General features: G+C 38.9%; 5 protein-coding genes across 10 annotated transcripts; 3 read left to right on the top strand and 2 right to left on the bottom strand.

Annotated features, from left to right (window-relative positions):
- Window positions 1-6,814: 6,814 nt before the first annotated feature.
- LOC124314200 (WD repeat domain-containing protein 83-like) lies at window positions 6,815-8,237 on the bottom strand. Its single transcript, XM_046779334.1, has 5 exons — window positions 7,996-8,237; window positions 7,789-7,924; window positions 7,390-7,724; window positions 7,206-7,314; window positions 6,815-7,135 (listed from the first exon to the last, which is right to left on the bottom strand). Exons 1-5 carry the CDS (start codon window positions 8,075-8,077, stop codon window positions 6,880-6,882), a joined length of 918 nt encoding a protein of 305 aa, XP_046635290.1. The 5' UTR covers window positions 8,078-8,237; the 3' UTR covers window positions 6,815-6,879.
- On the top strand, window positions 8,238-9,309 carry LOC124314242. Of its 2 annotated transcripts, XM_046779395.1 has the most exons (5): window positions 8,238-8,340; window positions 8,428-8,642; window positions 8,712-8,813; window positions 8,882-8,994; window positions 9,040-9,309. In XM_046779395.1, exons 2-5 carry the CDS (start codon window positions 8,444-8,446, stop codon window positions 9,235-9,237), a joined length of 612 nt encoding a protein of 203 aa, XP_046635351.1. In that variant the 5' UTR covers window positions 8,238-8,340; window positions 8,428-8,443; the 3' UTR covers window positions 9,238-9,309. The 2 variants fall into 2 exon arrangements, with proteins under 2 accessions (XP_046635351.1, XP_046635350.1); XM_046779394.1 differs by having other exon boundaries at window positions 8,239-8,340; window positions 8,882-9,309.
- Window positions 9,310-9,338: 29 nt separating this feature from the next.
- Window positions 9,339-11,053, bottom strand: LOC124314194 (isoaspartyl peptidase/L-asparaginase-like). Of its 4 annotated transcripts, none has more exons than XM_046779324.1 (6): window positions 10,918-11,053; window positions 10,686-10,729; window positions 10,373-10,628; window positions 10,222-10,299; window positions 9,941-10,160; window positions 9,339-9,881 (listed from the first exon to the last, which is right to left on the bottom strand). In XM_046779324.1, the coding sequence occupies exons 3-6, from the start codon at window positions 10,572-10,574 to the stop codon at window positions 9,440-9,442; spliced, it is 942 nt and encodes a 313-aa protein (XP_046635280.1). In that variant the 5' UTR covers window positions 10,575-10,628; window positions 10,686-10,729; window positions 10,918-11,053; the 3' UTR covers window positions 9,339-9,439. The 4 variants fall into 4 exon arrangements, with proteins under 4 accessions (XP_046635280.1, XP_046635279.1, XP_046635277.1 ...); XM_046779323.1 differs by having other exon boundaries at window positions 10,690-10,729; XM_046779321.1 differs by having other exon boundaries at window positions 10,690-10,761; window positions 10,918-11,041.
- A 37-nt stretch (window positions 11,054-11,090) lies between these two features.
- Window positions 11,091-12,309, top strand: LOC124314197 (ribonuclease H2 subunit A-like). Its single transcript, XM_046779332.1, has 3 exons — window positions 11,091-11,341; window positions 11,411-11,941; window positions 12,015-12,309. Exons 1-3 carry the CDS (start codon window positions 11,209-11,211, stop codon window positions 12,272-12,274), a joined length of 924 nt encoding a protein of 307 aa, XP_046635288.1. The 5' UTR covers window positions 11,091-11,208; the 3' UTR covers window positions 12,275-12,309.
- A 175-nt stretch (window positions 12,310-12,484) lies between these two features.
- LOC124314298 (cytochrome c oxidase assembly factor 6 homolog) lies at window positions 12,485-17,049 on the top strand. Of its 2 annotated transcripts, none has more exons than XM_046779469.1 (4): window positions 12,485-12,620; window positions 13,546-13,759; window positions 14,800-14,858; window positions 16,293-17,049. In XM_046779469.1, the coding sequence occupies exons 2-4, from the start codon at window positions 13,616-13,618 to the stop codon at window positions 16,384-16,386; spliced, it is 297 nt and encodes a 98-aa protein (XP_046635425.1). In that variant the 5' UTR covers window positions 12,485-12,620; window positions 13,546-13,615; the 3' UTR covers window positions 16,387-17,049. The 2 variants fall into 2 exon arrangements, with proteins under 2 accessions (XP_046635425.1, XP_046635426.1); XM_046779470.1 differs by having other exon boundaries at window positions 12,573-12,670.
- The last annotated feature ends 463 nt before the right edge of the window (window positions 17,050-17,512 follow it).

The following is a 17,512-nucleotide window of genomic DNA, read 5'->3' as shown; positions in this document are numbered from 1 at the left end:
GGACCGACTATGATTGAACGCGTGGCAGCAGCAGCAGACGACTGTATTAGGCTGCAGCTATTTGCATACACCCTTTTGTCACCCCCTTCTCAAGGTCCTTTGTTTTATCAAATCGACGGCCATCTTTTTTTTCCTTACCCTTTCCCCTCTTTCGGAAATAAAAAATGCAAAATGTGAAGATTTTGATACTCATCTCCTTATTAATGGCCAAGCCAATCACTCTTTTTAGACGTTTGAGATTTGAATGAACATGAACACGAATCGGTCAAATTTATAATCAAACATTATTCTGCTATGCCACCAATTTAAATTAAATCAGAAAAAATTTAAATACAAATTGAATATTAGAGCAGCGAAAAGCAAATAATAAAAAGGTAAGGATTAATTTCAATTCAGCTTATTAATTATTCATAGCATTTCAATGGTTGGACTATATTTAAATTTGTTTTTAATTTTTAGCCGCCATCATGGATTTCCATCGCGCGGGTTTTTCAACTTTGAGGATGGGAGAGAAATAGGGTCGGTTTGAAGATATTCATTCTCTCCCTTTCGCAATTTGCATATTTTTGTACAGCGGCGTTCAAGTCATTATTCTTCAGTACAAAGTTGTAGACAAACACGAATTCTTACACCAGCTGATCCAATAATTTCGCCAAAAAACGGACGGGAAAAAGCCGGAAAAAGCGAAAGAAACGACACAACGTGATGGTTTCTCCCAGATAGTGTTGAGGATTACGGAGATAACAGCAGCAGTTCCACTCGACTGACTCGCGGCGATGCATCATTCGTTCATTGGGTCGTGACATCTTCAGGTCGTCTCGTTCCTATTACTTGGCTCATAACAAAAAGGTGTTACGAGGTCCGCTCCCTTTATGAACGAAAAAAAGAATTAAAATAAGGTCGACAACAATGAAATAGTCTTCATTGAATAAGTAAACAACGTAAACAATTGACTGACGTTTTGAATTTTTCTTTTTTTCTCCCGCAGTCATAAAATGTGTGCACACGCAAACGTAGAAAAGATTTCCGATCGGATATATGGGACGTCGCCAACTGGAACCGCTTGAAATGATTGCGGATTTTCTTGTTCACATATGCCTGAAACTCTGAAAGGAAAAACTCATTAAATCTATACGCCATCCAATTCATTCTTATAGAAGGAAAAATTTTGAAAAGAAGTTGACGTTTCAGAAACATTCATTTGAATTTCCATCCCGAAACGAAAAATGTTGACGAACAATCAAAACGGGTTTCTTTTTGTTGTTGTTGCATGTTTTGATTTCGATGAGGAAACAACAAGTGTCAAAGAGCTGCGTATACTAGTAGAACTTGATAAGCCCTTTAATATATAGCAACGTGATATAATTCAAGATTTTTTCCCGAAAAATTAATAACCGTCCCGGTGATTTGTAACGAGGTCAGATTCCCCGCGGTGGCGGCCAAGCGATTCGGTAGCTATAACAAAAACGAAATGATAATAATATAAAGAAAACAACAAAGGAAAAGACTGGAATGATAGGAGATTCTACATCGAAAGACAAACATTCAGGAAATTCTACCAGTTGTAGTAGGAAGTTTGACCGTCGAGATCGGCGTTCGTTCATGGCCGTCGCTGCTGCGTGCGCCGTTTTTTCTCTCTTGTTGTGTGTGTGTACCTGGTTGACCCGCTTTACTTTTCTCTGTGTACATACCCAGCAACAGGTTGCCCTGGCTATACACTGCCTTGCGGTACATCAGTTTGTGTGATTCCTCATCATAAAAAGCGCAATGAAAAATAGCAATCAAATTCATCAAAGAATTGAATTCAAAGATGATTATCTTTTCACCAATGATTCCGCGGTTCAACAACTTTCTTTAAGAAAAAAAACCAATGCAACTTTTGTTGGTTAAAGAAGAAGAAAAACCGGAAAGAGGAAGTCAATGTGGAACGGTAGCAGCCAATATCCCATATTCTTATTATATAAAAACCATCAGCGTGCTGCGCTTCCACGAAAAGGAACGTATTACCTTAATTTATACCGCGGCGGGTTTGAGTCGCGGTGCCGCCCTGTAGACATTACATAAGGCGTGTCCCTCGATACACATAATAAATTCCTGTTTCTTTATATTCAATCTTTGTGTTTTGTTTTTTATTTTATTATTCTTGTTTTTTAGTTGACGAGAAAAAAGGATCTCTTATCGTCATTTAAATGGAGCACTATATGACTAGGGTGTTTTCTCGGTTCCACTTTAAGTGCTGCCTTCAGCGCTCCCGCAGTAGGTCATCTTTCTTTCTTCTCTTCTCCAGCAGTTTTCTCTAATCATTTCCATCTTTATTCACGGCGATGAATGAGTCAAGCCCTCATTATTCAAGTCTTGGAAATCCCATTTAAACTTAATTTGGTATCGTTTGGTTACATCGGAAAACAGGTTCTTTTATGTACAAGTGGTGCGTTTCCCGCCGCGCCATTCAAAACGTGAAAAATAAAAAACAGATTGAATAAAACACGGCGCACCGATTTGATTTAATGACACGGTGATTTCAGACCAAGTGCATTATAATTTAGTGAATCGAATTCGTCAAATGCGTGCACAACACGTGTTCCAAAACATACGACAGCGGGAGGAACCCAACAACATAAACAACCGTGGAAGCCAGAGAGACGCTTCTTTTTTTTTGGGGGGGGGGGGGGGGGGGGGGGGGGGAAGTTGGTTATTTCTCCGCCAGCGCGTACATGTTTCTTTTTCTTTTTTCAAATTTACTGGACCAGTCCCGCAGGAGGAGAGAGACAGGTTTCTATATTATATCACAAGTGTCCGATAGCTTTCACTAGTAGCGACAGCTCAATCGTCCATTTTATTTTCTATCCCAGATGGATACATTCAAAATTCGCGCCATTTGTTTTTGATTACAAAATAATAATATTTGTCCACTATATTTCAAATGTACGGTGTTTTTATGACTGAAAGCTGTATAAATTTATGATAACCAATCGAAAGTTGGATCTAACAAATAATGTCAAGATATAGGGGGTGATGCCAAATAACCGTGTCGTTTTTTTATATTTCTTGGCGTGCGGACAAATAAGTGGCACTTTGACGATCTGTGCCATCTTCCCGTCGTATAAATTGCGATCCCAATTCCCGTATCGAAAGTTTCTTGTTGTCATTGTTTGCCTATGAGTTGTAGTTATTATTTGGGGTTTTTTTTTTTCGTGACATAATAAACGATTGGCGTGCAATAAAGTGAAAGAGAGATGGTCGCTTCCCGTTTTCTTTTTCACTCACATTTCTGTCGTTTTATATTGATGCGAGATTTTTTATATTTTCGAAAGCTGGACCAACACACACACTCGTCCGCTTCCTGGGCTGCGTACTTTTCATTTCAACCAAACTTTCTATCCATTTCGTGATTACTACTACCGGCCTGTGTGTATAGATATTCTCTGTTGACCATTTAGATTCGGTTTCTCTAACTCGTGTTAATAATATCGCGTTCAACGGCGGAGCCAGCTGATGAGAATTCGAATCATCCAACGATATCGGCCCACCAACTGCGTCCGTTTGTAATAAGAAAGAAAGACAGAAAAAAGGGAAAGAAATAGAAAACAAAACCGCTATTAGGATTCGGTACATAGCGGACAATTTACTCGCCGTAGAGTGTACGCATCGGGCATATGGAAGCCCCTTATCGCTCAATTTACCCATGCGTTGACTATATAGAAGCACAGGGAAAGTGGTAGATTATCTAAGTATTTCGATGAGAAAGAACCGAAAGATGAAGATCAAAACAACTGGAGAAAATCGCGCTGAGGACGTGATCTTTCTTTTGAGTTGTTGTTGTTCCGCAAGTTTTGTTTTCTTATATAAAGAAGAAGAAGAAATCACGCTTCCTTGACGACGAGTTGACCGTTGCTTTCGCGTTCGTTTCCCGCTATCTCGACGAACCGAATAAATCGTGAGACCAGCAGCATAGCAGCAGCAGCTGATTATTATTATTATTTCCGGGGGGTTATACACTCAGAAATAAAGGGGAGAAAGGGAGCGTCGACCGGACTCTGTTTCAAGCAGTGACTTGCCAGTTCCATCAAGTCCGTAACCAAAACCAATCAAACATACAGTTAGGTCTATTTCCAGCGCTGGCGACACAAATGATTTGAATGTAAAAATAGCTTCGTCACCATATCAAGGCGGAAGGCGGTAATAATCCAACATTTAAATCGACGGATGTATAGTATATAGAAACATTATACAGTTAATGGAATTTTAACCGATACCAGCACTCAAGTGCCGAAGACCAGTCAGGCGTAATATATGTGTCGGCAAATACGTTACTATACCGATGGTATATAATGTAATACGACTGCGGTCAGATTTTCGGTTTCAACTGGAATTTGAATACGAGAGAAAGAACTTGTGTGATGTATGTCGACCGGCAGCGCTGCTGCTCTCGCCGCAAGCGTGTACATAAAATGTTTGGGTGTCCTTTTCACTTTCGAAAAATCGGAAGAAAAATATAACCTCACTTTCACTATAACGGGGAGGAAAAGAAAAAAGAAACTATGTTTGGGTTATAATGGGATAAATATCTAAACAGCAGGGCGGTGCTGTGAAGTGAACATGTAGCGTCGAAAAAGACTTTTTGAAACGAATTGCTTTGTTGCCTCCCCTCATTTACCTCCTGCTGTCACCATATATCTTCCGAGAAAGCTAAAATAAAAGAAAGATTTAAAATTAAAACTGATTTGAGGTGGTGTTCATTTTGCCATTGGTTCCTCCTTAATTTTTATAAACAAATCACCATTTCGTGCGGTTTTTCGACTGTCACTTTTCCCAACGTTAAACGCTCATCAGCTGGCAGTTCTCTCCGCTCCCAGACATTGGGCATTGGCGGTCGTTTCAAAGAAAAATTTCATTAGAAAATCGCTCATCCCCACTTTGATTTTTCTTTCTTTTAGACTTTAGCGGTCCGAGGGAAATTTTTGTAACTTGAAAAGAGCAGAAGGGAGTCCATGGAAGAAGAATGGGGAGGAATCGTTCAAATTAAGGCGGAGAAAGAAAAATTTAAGGATTTAAACGAGGTGAAAGTGACCGACACACGGGGAAAGTGAAGGGGTTTAAATCTCTTCCTTTTCTCCGCCAAGTTTTTACCCCCCTCCCACACTCCCCCCCCCCCTTCCCTATTCTTCTTTTACCTAACTCTATATAACTCGTTATCCAAATAGTATAGGTCTTGGTATTTTCACAACTCCTTTCTCTTTTCTCCTGAAGGTTTTCCTTCACAAGTAAAACGAAAAAGGTTTATATCAACGTTTATCCCCCCCTTAGAAACTCTTTTCTACAATATATTTTCCTTTTGGTTTTACCTATCGGCAAAGAAAACACACACAGTTTGAGACCTGACGCTGAATATACAACGATGCATGGCGACTATTTGGCGCCGCGTTCGAAACGGAAAGTTATATCCTTCGGACTTTCAACCCCCGGCCCTCTTTCACTTATATAGACGTTATATTTCCGTATTTATCTTTCTTTTACGATGATGACCACCGTTGGTTCGTAATTGGTAGGCTATTAACACAAGACATGTTAATTCAGTGGAGTTTAGAGACGGTCTATTAGAGAAACTTCGTAGTTTAGGGAGATGGATGAACACTTTCTCCCACTTTCAAAGGCCTAACGTTTTCTCTAACCAGTAGTACTTGTCTAAATATTGAAACGCTACACAAATGTTACGTGGTTTTTAGAAACAAGAAAATTCGTTTCATAAACTGGAAATAGTCACTGTTCCAGTGCTTGGTTAATAAGTGAACAACGAAGCAGGGTATACGGTCGAACGGGGTATAGTTTACTTGAATTTCGTCACCATAGTGTTTTTAAAAAATAAAGGACATCATGCAATGTCATCCATCATTGCTATGCCTCCATGCGTATAATGACTCGGATAATTATCTTGTATTGTTCGATAGTCGACTTGGAATAACGGTAACCAGCTAGGCTGGCAACTAATACTAAATGAATCCAGTTTATTTCTTTCCCCCCGGCTTTCCTCTTTTTTAATTGGACTGCTGGGAACTCGAGTGTTGAAATCGAAAGAAAGATTGACAACCAAGGTAACTGACCGCTCTTCGTCAAAACGATTTACACTATATAGTACTGTACACAAATGGAGGTCGTTGTCCTTTTCCAGGTCGATTGTTGTTATACGTAGCATTATACTATCTTCCTAGCCATCACTTCCTGCCTCGTTTCTCTCAGAGTGCGTTCCTGCCTGCAAGGGAAATTCTGTCGTCTCTTTCACATACACCGCTTTTTTTTTCCATTTTTTGATACACGCGTGGCTGTCAAGGTATAATGATCGACGACTTTGCCCACAATAAGAGGTTACCAACCTCACGCATCTCCCTTCTTCCGTGGTCCATTATCGTGTCAAATCACGCCATGTGCAGATTGTAATAGCGCTCCTGTTGAACAACTCCCACTGCATGACAAAAGTAGCTGCAATTGGAGATGAGTAAAATGGCTGCCATTGTAATCTATATGCGTAGGAATAAGTAATGCAAAAGATTTATCTTGTTAGCGTTTAAAATTGAATATGTGACACATTTCCAACCTGCTCTGAATAATAACCGGACGCAGGGGGGGGGGGGGGGGGGGTCCAACGGTAAAACAAGCTTAGTCGGGTTTGGAACATGAATAATGTGGGGTTGTTGCGTAATGCGTCATCAAAATTCCCACAACACTTTTTGTCGGGGGTGGAAGTCAACTCATCACAACATTGTTGCGATACCAGCTACGTATTTGGGTGCATTAAACAATTCGACGTCAAATGGTATTTTGAGCATGAGATACATTTTATTAAACAATGACGCAATACCGGTCTAGCATAACACAATAAAATTACTCGTCTTCGTCAGGTTGGTCTTTCCACAAATAAATACTATTCTGAGCAGCAGTTAGTAACCACTCTTGGGAAGGATGCGGGGACAATGAATGAACAACTTTTGAACCAACGTGCTCCAGTCTCGCTACTAACTGGCCTTCAACTAAAGACCAAATGTAAACTGTACCGTCTTCCGAACCAGATATTACGAAGTTATCCGTGTGATCAAGACAGCAATCGATTTTGTATTCCGTGTTGACGTGTCCAGTGTACCTGATGAAGAATATTATGGATTATTATTTGTAACTAGAAATTACGGACAGTTGAGAAAATATAGAATTACTCTTGCAGCAATTCACCGGTGTCCTTATCAATTAAACGGAGAGTGCTGTCCAGGCATGACACGAGCAATCCTTGCCCGTCACGAGTAAACCATACTGAAGTTATGGGATCTAGTAAAAACAAACACAATTTATTACTATAATGCAGCACCACACATTTTTAATATGCATATAGAGAGAACTTACGAGCCATTTCATCAGCAATCATTTCTCCGTTCCGAACATCATACCTCCTGATTTGGCCATCTAGTGATCCAGTTAGAATTTCATGATCAGTAACTTGAACAGAGCTAACACTATCTTTGGCTTCTTGCATGATCTGGAATGCTTCTGGTTTCTTTGATCTGGCATCCCAACATCTGATAGAGGTGTCAACACTGCCAGAAATAGCAACAGATGAATCTTCATTAAACTTTACACAGTTTACTGTTCCCAGATGTCCACGATATTTACGTAAAGATTGTCCAGTTGACACATCCCATAGTATAATAGTTTTATCCATTCCACAAGAGACTATATGACTAGAAAAATACAATTAATGAAAAAGGGATTCAAACTAAAATAAAATAGCCAATTTAATTTTACCTACTATCACAGCTACTCTGGGCATCCAATACTTCATACCCATGACCAGAATAAGTTTTCAAAAGGGCTCCCCGATAAGGATTCCACAATTTCACACTTTTATCTGATCCACATGTTAGGCAATATTCACCTTCAACTATATAAAAAAGATGCATGAATTTGTAACTGTTTTATACATTATTCGTTTATAAATACGAAAATATTTACCGTTAAATCGGACTGCCCTGACTGCTCCTTGTTTACAAGCAATTTCTTTAGATAAATGACCTACATAACTTTTGGTCCCCATTGTAAAAATTGTACTATGGACTTTAAATTGAAACTTAAAATGTTTATTTAGGAAATCGCCTTAATAATTTACGATTTTCAAGAAGAATAACAAAGAAAACCACCGAATCCGAATGGAAAAGATCTTCGAATTGTTGGACACTCTTGGACAGTTCGTCTGCTACTCTTTAGTCTGTTCGAGGACGACGAACAAACCGGTCACGGAGCAAATCTATCGCACTCAAACAGCACTCAAACATAATGCATCAAACCTATTACACAAAAGTAAGTATAAGCCCGTTAAGATAAGGACTCTTGCTTTAAGTTTTTGTTTCGTTCAAGTAAATGGTACGCACCTTCGTTTCACTTCAGATTATGGAGACCATGGATGTGTTGCACATTTCGGACGGTTTCAACATCTACTTCCCCATGGCCATTTTTTTTTGGACTTTGTCTGGCGCTGGCGGCCACTTACTTCGTAATGGGAGTTCGTTTTCTTTCCTTCATCGGATTCCAGCAATTTGTAGACGGCGAAGATGATATTACGGTCGATCTGTCTGACGAAGGAAGAGAGCTTATCAAACGGGGTAAAACTAGTTGGGATTCACGAATTCACTCGTTTCGTTTGGCTCAAAATCATTTTGAAACTGTTTTAGAGAAGCGGAGGCGTCAGAGAGCTGAAGATAATGAATCCCGAGGTCAAAATGTCGAAGTTGTCAGCAGTTCCTCTCGAGTCGAGCGCGTTCGTGAAACTGGAGGTAAAGAATAAGCACAATTTATCACGACGTACTGTGAACGCTATTTTGATACAACGTTTCCGCCATAGTCATCGCAATGTCGCCGATGACATCCCATCCTGCTATTGAGGAAGAGGCTGAAGGATGTACCGGGCTAACTCCAATTACCTCCGATGGGCTTCAAAATCCTCAGTTAGATCAGATCATTGTGATGCTGGGAATTCAGGTCAGCAGCATTTCATTAGATCAATCTAATGAAACTAACCCTCAACGACTGACTAGAAAACAGCGCGTCAACCAAAGAACTAATAGACGAAAGAGGGAAAAGAGAAAACGAGATGCAGTAGCCAAAGCTGAAGCTGCTAGGTCATTGTCGAATGAAACAACTTTTTTCACTTATCCAAAAAATTTTCTTCAACGTTTTTTTTCAAAAATGTTTGAATGATATTTCGTAGTCATGTTTGAACTTTTTCTGAATCTCAATGCAAAATTGTAAATCCAAATTATTTTTGAAGGATTGTATTGTCAATAATTTAGCATACGGAATGATTCGTTAGCCATTTATTTCCATCCAAATTCATTTTGCCATTCATGACACTGTTATATTTATAGTCTACACCAGTTTATTATTCTCATATTGCACGTATTCAAAGTAATTCGATTTCATCTTCATCTGGATTAATTCCGGAATGGACTTCTCCATTTCTAACGTACGCCCAAGCCATACGCTTGGAATTAAAATGTATTCCTACTTGACCTTTATTTGAAAGAGTTATCGCCCCAGCGGTTCCTCCAGTTCTATTTTGCATGTTTGTTAGAGCATGTTGTGTTGCCTCTTTCGGACCCAAACCAGATTGCATTAATCCAATTATATGATGACACAGACATACTTTGGCGATTGATTCCCCGTGACCCGTTGCAGATGAAGCCCCTCCAGCGTCATCACAATATCCTCCAGCTCCGACGAGTGGAGTATCTCCGACTCTTCCTGGAAGTTTGCCGGTCATTCCTCCAGTCGATGTGGCGCAAGCCATACGGCCATAGCGATCTATCGCTACCGCTCCAACAGTCCCATGTTTGCTTTCCTGGCTAAATTTATTTATGTACACTCTTCAAAGGTGAATTTTTAAAAAGGTAAAAAAAATAACCCAAGTTCACTGGTAGCTTCTCCTCTGCCATGGATAAAATCATCCAGCGCTTCACGAGCAAAGTCTGTAATTAATTCGTCGTCAGATGCAAACGGTACTCCTTTTTCCCGAGCAAATGAATTAGCACCTGGCCCAGCTAGAAAAATGTGAGGTGTGCTATCCATCACGAGTCTAGCAACTGTCACCGGATTGGAAACATTACTTAAACCAGCAACAGCACCTTTTTTGTGTACAACATAAGTTCTTTGTTATTAGAGATGGTATAGCTATTAAATTCGTACCTGTTTTCAAGTTTTTTCCTTCCATGATTATGGCATCCATTTCAATCGTTCCTTTTATCGTGAGAACGGATCCTTTACCTTTTGTATAGTACAAGAAAACCTACGTTATTTATAGTATACATTTAATGATACAGTATGGCAGTATTTGTACCCGCATTGAAGGCTTCGTCGTCCTCCATTACTTTAACGGCAGCTTCTACAGCATCCAACGCGGAGCATTCATCCTTTGACAAACTGACATATCCAGCTCTGGCAGCTTTTCGAACACCATGCAACTTTAACGGAACTCGCCATTCAGGGATGTCTCCGGCTCCGCCATGCACAAGTATCACTCCATTCACTGGATCGATCATGGCTTTAAACACGCCGTCAACAGAGACCCTTTTCGATGTATAATGTGCTGGAATCTGGAAAGAAATTACTAGTCCCAAGACGTACTGAGTATGAAACAAAACTATATTTACGGACTGTCTTGGAAACTGACAGTTTAGCCCCTTTCAACAGTCGCCTGAATAGCAAATCAAGAAGACGGTCATTGACCTATAAGTGTTATCAACAGTGTTCATTGACTCTGTGACTGAAGATACAAGATAGTCAAGAAGGCTAGAAGTAGAAGCCCTCTGTTTGGCCAAAGAGAAACCCTCTATTTGGCCAGCAAACAAACAACAAGTCAACTAAGTGATTGACTTTAATTACTTGATTACTTGATGACTTCTTGTTTTTGCCTTTGTATTGCTGGTGAAGACGGGATAACGGTAAGCGGTAAGTAAACTAGTAATGGAGAAATATCGGATTTTTCCAACTTCCAAGATAAGAAAATGGTAGTAGTATAGTGAGAACTGACAACATTGCGTTTAAAACCGACGAAACTAATTTTGCCGCCAAAAAAATCTGTTGTAGTTGTTGTTGTTGAGTTAACAACAGTAACACTTTAGGCACTGCCACTTTACAACAGTCAAACATAATCGAAGTTTCACTGGTTTCACTATGGATGAAGGTCTACAAGCATTTTCTGATAATAACCACAGAAATATCACAATCGTGTCAAAAGTACCTGATGTTTGTCGAAAACAACGGTGTGCTTTAGGAATCGATGAAGCAGGCAGAGGGCCAGTTCTGGGTAACTTCTAACTTTACACAAACACCATTTTATAGCTATGGTAATGGTTAAGGATTAAATTATTTCAAGGTCCCATGGTGTATGGAATAACATATTGCCCTGAATCTCGAGCAGAGGAATTGAAAGCTATTGGATGTGCTGATTCAAAAACACTGACAGAGGAACAGCGTGAGAAACTATTTGGAAAATTAGATTCACTTCAAGACTTTGTAGGATGGGCTGTAGAAGTAATCTCACCCAATTCCATCTGCAATAACATGTTCAAAAGGCTCAAACACAGTCTGAATGAAGTGTCTCATGATTCGGCAATTGGCCTTATCAGGAAAGCACTTAGCCTAGAAGCAAACATCACTTCAGTCTTTGTCGACACTGTAGGTCCACCAGAGAAGTATCAAGCCAAGCTCTCAGCTCTTTTTCCAGGTATCAAAATAACTGTTTCCAAAAAGGCTGACTCTCTCTTTCCAGTTGTCAGTGCTGCTAGTATTTGTGCAAAAGTTGCTCGTGATAAAGCACTGTCAACTTGGAAATTCAAAGAGTCTCCATTCATCAGTTTAAAAGCAGAAAGCCAAGAACTAAAATGGGGAAGTGGCTACCCAGGAGGTAATAAATTTGACACATCCTATAATAAATAATAATTCTACAATTATGAAAACAATTGATCTCTGTGTTGCAGATCCTACTACAAAAAAGTTTTTGGCTCAGAATATTGATGTGGTTTTTGGTTTCCCTCAACTTGTCAGATTTTCTTGGTCCACATCTGAGCAGATTTTGAAAACCAAAGGTGTCGCAGTAGAATGGGAAGACACAGAAGAGCAAGAAAATCAAGCAGTTTCTGTCAAGAAATTCTTTTCCAATTCAGGAAAATCGAATTCCCCGCGTAGACACCCTTATTTTATCGATCGTAAGTTGAAGCAAGCAACAAAGCTTATTTAAATGTGAAATTAAGAAATAAAAAGAATTTTCTATAATTTTTACAACTTTTTATATGAATTTTAATTTAGACATGGGTATATATGGATATCTCCATACCCATGATTTAGAATGTCAAATAAGTAGCAACTAACAAGAACAACGTGACAAATCAACGGTATTTTGATATGGGATATCAATTTTAATTTCCGAAAAGGCGAAAACTAATTTTTTCTTCACAAATCACAAAGCAAGAATATTGAATTTTAAAAATTTGGCAGTGTGTTGATTTTGTTCAGCAGACGAAAAGGATTTTTGTCGGTTGTTGAAAATCCGCTCTGTTTGGAGTTGGACTGGAAAATATTTAAAGGTAAAACTCGTAAACAACTTATAATTATCTGTGATTTGAAGAAAACCAGGGTAAATGATTTTTTATCTCAACTACAAAAAAAATCGATGGTTTACTAGTGATCTTGAATTACTATTGAACTTTTAATCAGAAAAACAACTGTTAGAAAACTTAGATGTATGGAATTGAAACATAGTTTGATGTATTTCTGATAATAGTACATATATTTCTTTAAATCATAGTTCATTCAAAAATGATTATATATAGTGTATGTCTTGCAATTTTTCTGGATATTAAGTAATCATGGTATAATTGTGGAATTACTTAGGTAGACTATTTAATTCTATTTAATTAGTTGCTCTATTTTGTAGGAAACAGAGTCATAAATGAAGCTTTGCCTGAGTCCATTCACTTATGATGATGTATTTGTGTAAGAGCTCAATGTTTCTATTTTCACTTCTTGAAAGAAATCGTGCATTACGGACTTTATGTAGCAACAACAGCAAAAATAAAAACAGCTGCGCGCCAAATGGGAAAGGTGAAAAATGAAAAAAAAGGGAGGTGTTTACTTCGGACCCTTTCATTCATAAGCTGTTGGATGGGGCGGGACCTGTGACATGAAAAATGAGAGGCAATAATGGGAGAACGGGCTCGTTGAAATACATTTACGATTTTGCCGATCTGAAGTGTATATACTGTGGCTGCAAAGGAACTGCGCGTCAGTTGGCCAGAGGTCTTTACACCAATCGGTCGCCCAGATCATTCGTCTGATTCAATACTAGTTCTATTACCTTAATTCAAAGCCTTTATGTAGTAGAATATTTTGGGTTTTATTACAAGGGAATAGTTATCAAGTGTTTTCAATTGTTTATGTGGATATTAATCGTATAGTTCTTTTTTTAACATTGAAACTAACCCAGAGCGATTTACACGTGCCGTATTTCAGACAATAATCGACTTTGACAAATAACGTTGAGTGAGTCCTACGATCGCGTGTATACTTCAAGAACGGCAACATGTCCTTTCCAGATAAAGAAAAGCGACAGAAATGCTGGGATTCCCGTGATCGCTACTGGGAATGCTTAGATAAGAGCGGCGATCAAATTGAAAAGTGCGTGGAAGTAAGGACACTCTACGAAACTACCTGTCCGAGTCAATGGGTAAGTGCAATTAAGAGTTTTCTACCAACTAGAATTTAAATTTGAGTTGAAAAATATGGAGCCAAAATAGTCGTAGATGAAGGACGGCGATGACAGATTTGTCCATTTTTGTGCCAGGAATAGAACTGCGGTAGACAATGGCTGTTAACTCTGTAAAGCTGCAAATTTCTTGGAAGATAAAAATATAGAAAATTTTTCGGCGACCCAGGCAGAAAATATCCAACAGAGCATCAACACACGGGGAATCCACGAGAAAGAGAGCAGCCGTTACGGTGTATATTGCCAACATAAGCGGAATGGATAATAATAAAGAAGACAACAGCCATCGGTGCTTTTGATTTTTAAGGAAAGGTCGGGTTTGCATTGTTTGCGTCGCTCATGACGGCCCATTTTACGCCCAGCTGCCAATTGCAGATTGACAAACTATTTCAAGTCTCAAAAAAGCTTCCTTCAGATAGGGGTAGTACCTCCCCGCTACGTGTGCGCAAACCGCTTGATGAGCGGGATGACGTTGGTTTGTATCCGGCTTTAAATTTAGAATTGCCTCAGTTCCCGTCGGCCGTCCCGTCGCTCTTCCGCCAGCCCCCCACCTCCTCTTTTTAGGACGCAGATCGTGCCGATGTCGACCGAAAAATTTAGGAAATAGATTTCAGATTCCTCTTTGATTTTCCATTTGTAAATCTTTTTTCGGACTCAGAGATTTGCGAATGCAGCTGCTGTCGACGATATTAGGAATATACAGTTTTATGGATTTCTAGAAATAGATTTCCGAAATAGACTGCCCGCTTTCAAAACGTGTGGGTACCAACGGAAAATTGTGGGACTTGAATCACAGAGGACAGGGATGACGAAAGGTTCAAAGCAAAAAGAAATACCTGTTTCTTTTCAAACACGGCGGTTGGGGTATATTTTTGGATCGAGCGGATTCTTCAGTTTATTACCTCCTTGTTTGTGTCCTATATTTAAAGTTGTTAAGCAAGTCAGAGAGTCTGGGATCTCTGAATTTTGGTATAACCTTTTTTTCATTTTCTTTTTTGCAGGTTAAACACTTTGACCGGAAACGGGAATATCTGAAGTTTAAGGAACGCATTAATGAAGGGTATGAACCGCTAGACGAGAAAAAGAATACTAAATCTTGATTGTGTGATCCGCTCATTGTCAATATATCCGTAGTTCAATATTTTTCGATAATTTGTTCTGCCATCACAACCAAAAGCAAATCAATGGCAAAGAAATAAATTGATAACATGTTGTTCCACTGCCACATCTTATCGCCTTCAGCTTTGTCATGGTCTTCAACTAACTCGCGGAATCCTCCTCCAAAAGCGCACAAACATGGCACGCTTATTCTCATCATAAACATCAAAAGGCATATTCAACGTAATTCAGATAAGCAGGGACGATAAGCGAACCGTGTTACGTCAAGGAGTTATGCCATTCAACCTTAATGTTATTTATAGGATTTCACAGTGTGTGTAGTCCACACTATGTCGCTGGCACGAGACCAACCGAGAAATTATTTCAGGAATAAGTTTTTCTCGCACTAGGCTAATATTAGACTTAGTTTTACCATCTATCCTGGTTTATTTCATTTGCGAGCTGAAATCTGATGGTTGACCGACATGTTGATGACTGGCTCGTGCGGCCACCACCCAGTGGGATCTTATTTTGGTAGTTAAACGAAGGTCCTGAAATTATTTGCCCATGATGGCCTGATGGGTCATTACCAAACAACTTCAAATTTAGCCGGAGTTTGTCCTTGGAAAGACGAAAAATTTGTATCCCGCCAAATGCGATGCCGTACAGATGTTAGCTGTTATGGACAGAGAGCATTCTGAACATGTCAGAGATCAATAACATCCTTTCAAGGATGTTATGTTTGGTAACTCGTGAGCAGAAGTTAATCGTAAGACCAGAAAAGCTAGCGCCGATTTATTTCACGTACAGGCAGCAGCATGAGTAATCTTCATACAGGATAAACGACTTTTCGTCACCGTGAACTGTAAACTAACTTTACTTTTTGTTTGCCGACTACGCTTTTCGACTGTGGCTGCAGTTCATGGGCGAATTCTTCGTGGCTTTTGCTTTTCGGCTATCGACGTCATCTTTTTCTTAGCGCTACTCTTGTGCGCTTGTGCCATGATGAAGATTTTACTCTACGCAGATTAGCGTGAATTCAAATCCAAGGGATATTAGTTAAAATCAACTTGATCAAACTAAGTTAAAGAGATAAAAATCTAGCGACAAAGCTTGTGTATTGCACATTTATCACTTTATTGTAAACTGAATGCCGTAATTTTTTCAAACATCACATGATAGTAGAACGCCTTTTCTCTGCCGACTACGAGGTTTACAGCCTGTGGTAAAACATTAAACACCCTCACTTTCTCGGTAGTACCAACAAATAATTGTGTTGATGCGCTTGCCGTTCAATGAATAAAAACCGTGATGCACTGTTTTCCCCTTATTGAAAATGTTTATTCTCAGTATTATTACCTATATCTTTATATTTGTTTGTGGTTTATTTATCTAGGCTTCAAACCGCATGTGGACCAGTTACTTCAAAGAATTCTCTTACGGCTCCGCGTCAGCGAGTTTACCGTCAAACGGTCACGACTCTCACTTAAGCTAGAAAAGCGCCATAACAAATGAATAAACACGGAAATAAATTTTAAAAATGTCTTGAAAATTGCCCTGTATAAACGTGCCAAATAACGGTAGTATTATTAATGCTCTTCATTTTGTTAAAAACACAATATTTGCCATTTATTATTTGCATAATGATTCATCACGCGGGAGTAAGTTTCTTATTTTACAATTTCTTTCAAAGCGGTGTTCACAAAAAGGTTCCTATAGCATTACATGCATAATATTTACTCAATTTGGCAATTCTAGTTTACGGTATTATGAGGTGCTGTGATTTGACAGTAGGCTAATAGGCTATAAACCTCTTGGCACAGACGTGTAGTTGTTACATTACACATACGTATATTATAGATAGCTGTAGACGTGACACGGAAGCGATCAACGAGTTTGAAAATTGCGCCGAACTTGCGGTACGAATCCAATTCGACGGAAGAAAGTGTGTGATACTTGTTTGTATAAATCATTCAATATGGTGTTGATGTTCCTTGAAATGTTTTCATCTAAACGCAATTATCTTCCCTAACGTACATATTTCTTATGTTGTCATGCTGTTGTGTTATTGGCTCGACCTATATAGTAACTGTATAACTAAATAAGCAATTATCACCGACTTTTAACACCTAATAAAAAATTAATTTACTACGGAGATTTATTTATTGGTAATTAAAAAAAAAATTATCTATTATTATCAACGCTTCACTGCGAGACGAAGTTAGGAAAAGCTACGATTTGTGTTTACTGAAGATGACTTGGTTGCTACATGGCAAAATCATGATATAGGTTTTCATCTAATAAACACAGACAGGTAAATATGGTAGACGCAATAACCGTAGAATTTTGTTTTGGTTCCAATGAGCACAAGGATACAAATTAATGTTTGTGTCAGAGCCAAACTCGGTGTATATAATAAGAATAAAGAATTAAATTTAAAACTGGTGCTCTCAGAAATTACTTGTGATTTTTATTGTCAAGTTCTTTATAAGGACAACAATTGCTTGTTCAGTAGTTTGAGCTTTGTTTCAAAAGATTTACGTTACAATGACTAAGAATAAGACAGACAATCTTCGTGAAATCATGCCAACTGTCGTGAGTTTAAAACTTCCCCAA

The sequence above is a fragment of the Daphnia pulicaria genome, chromosome 10, assembly GCF_021234035.1.
Source record: "Daphnia pulicaria isolate SC F1-1A chromosome 10, SC_F0-13Bv2, whole genome shotgun sequence".
Classification (NCBI taxonomy): domain Eukaryota; kingdom Metazoa; phylum Arthropoda; class Branchiopoda; order Diplostraca; family Daphniidae; genus Daphnia; species Daphnia pulicaria.
The sequence above is the reverse complement of the archived record's forward strand: the minus strand, read 5'-3'. Positions and strand labels throughout refer to the sequence as shown.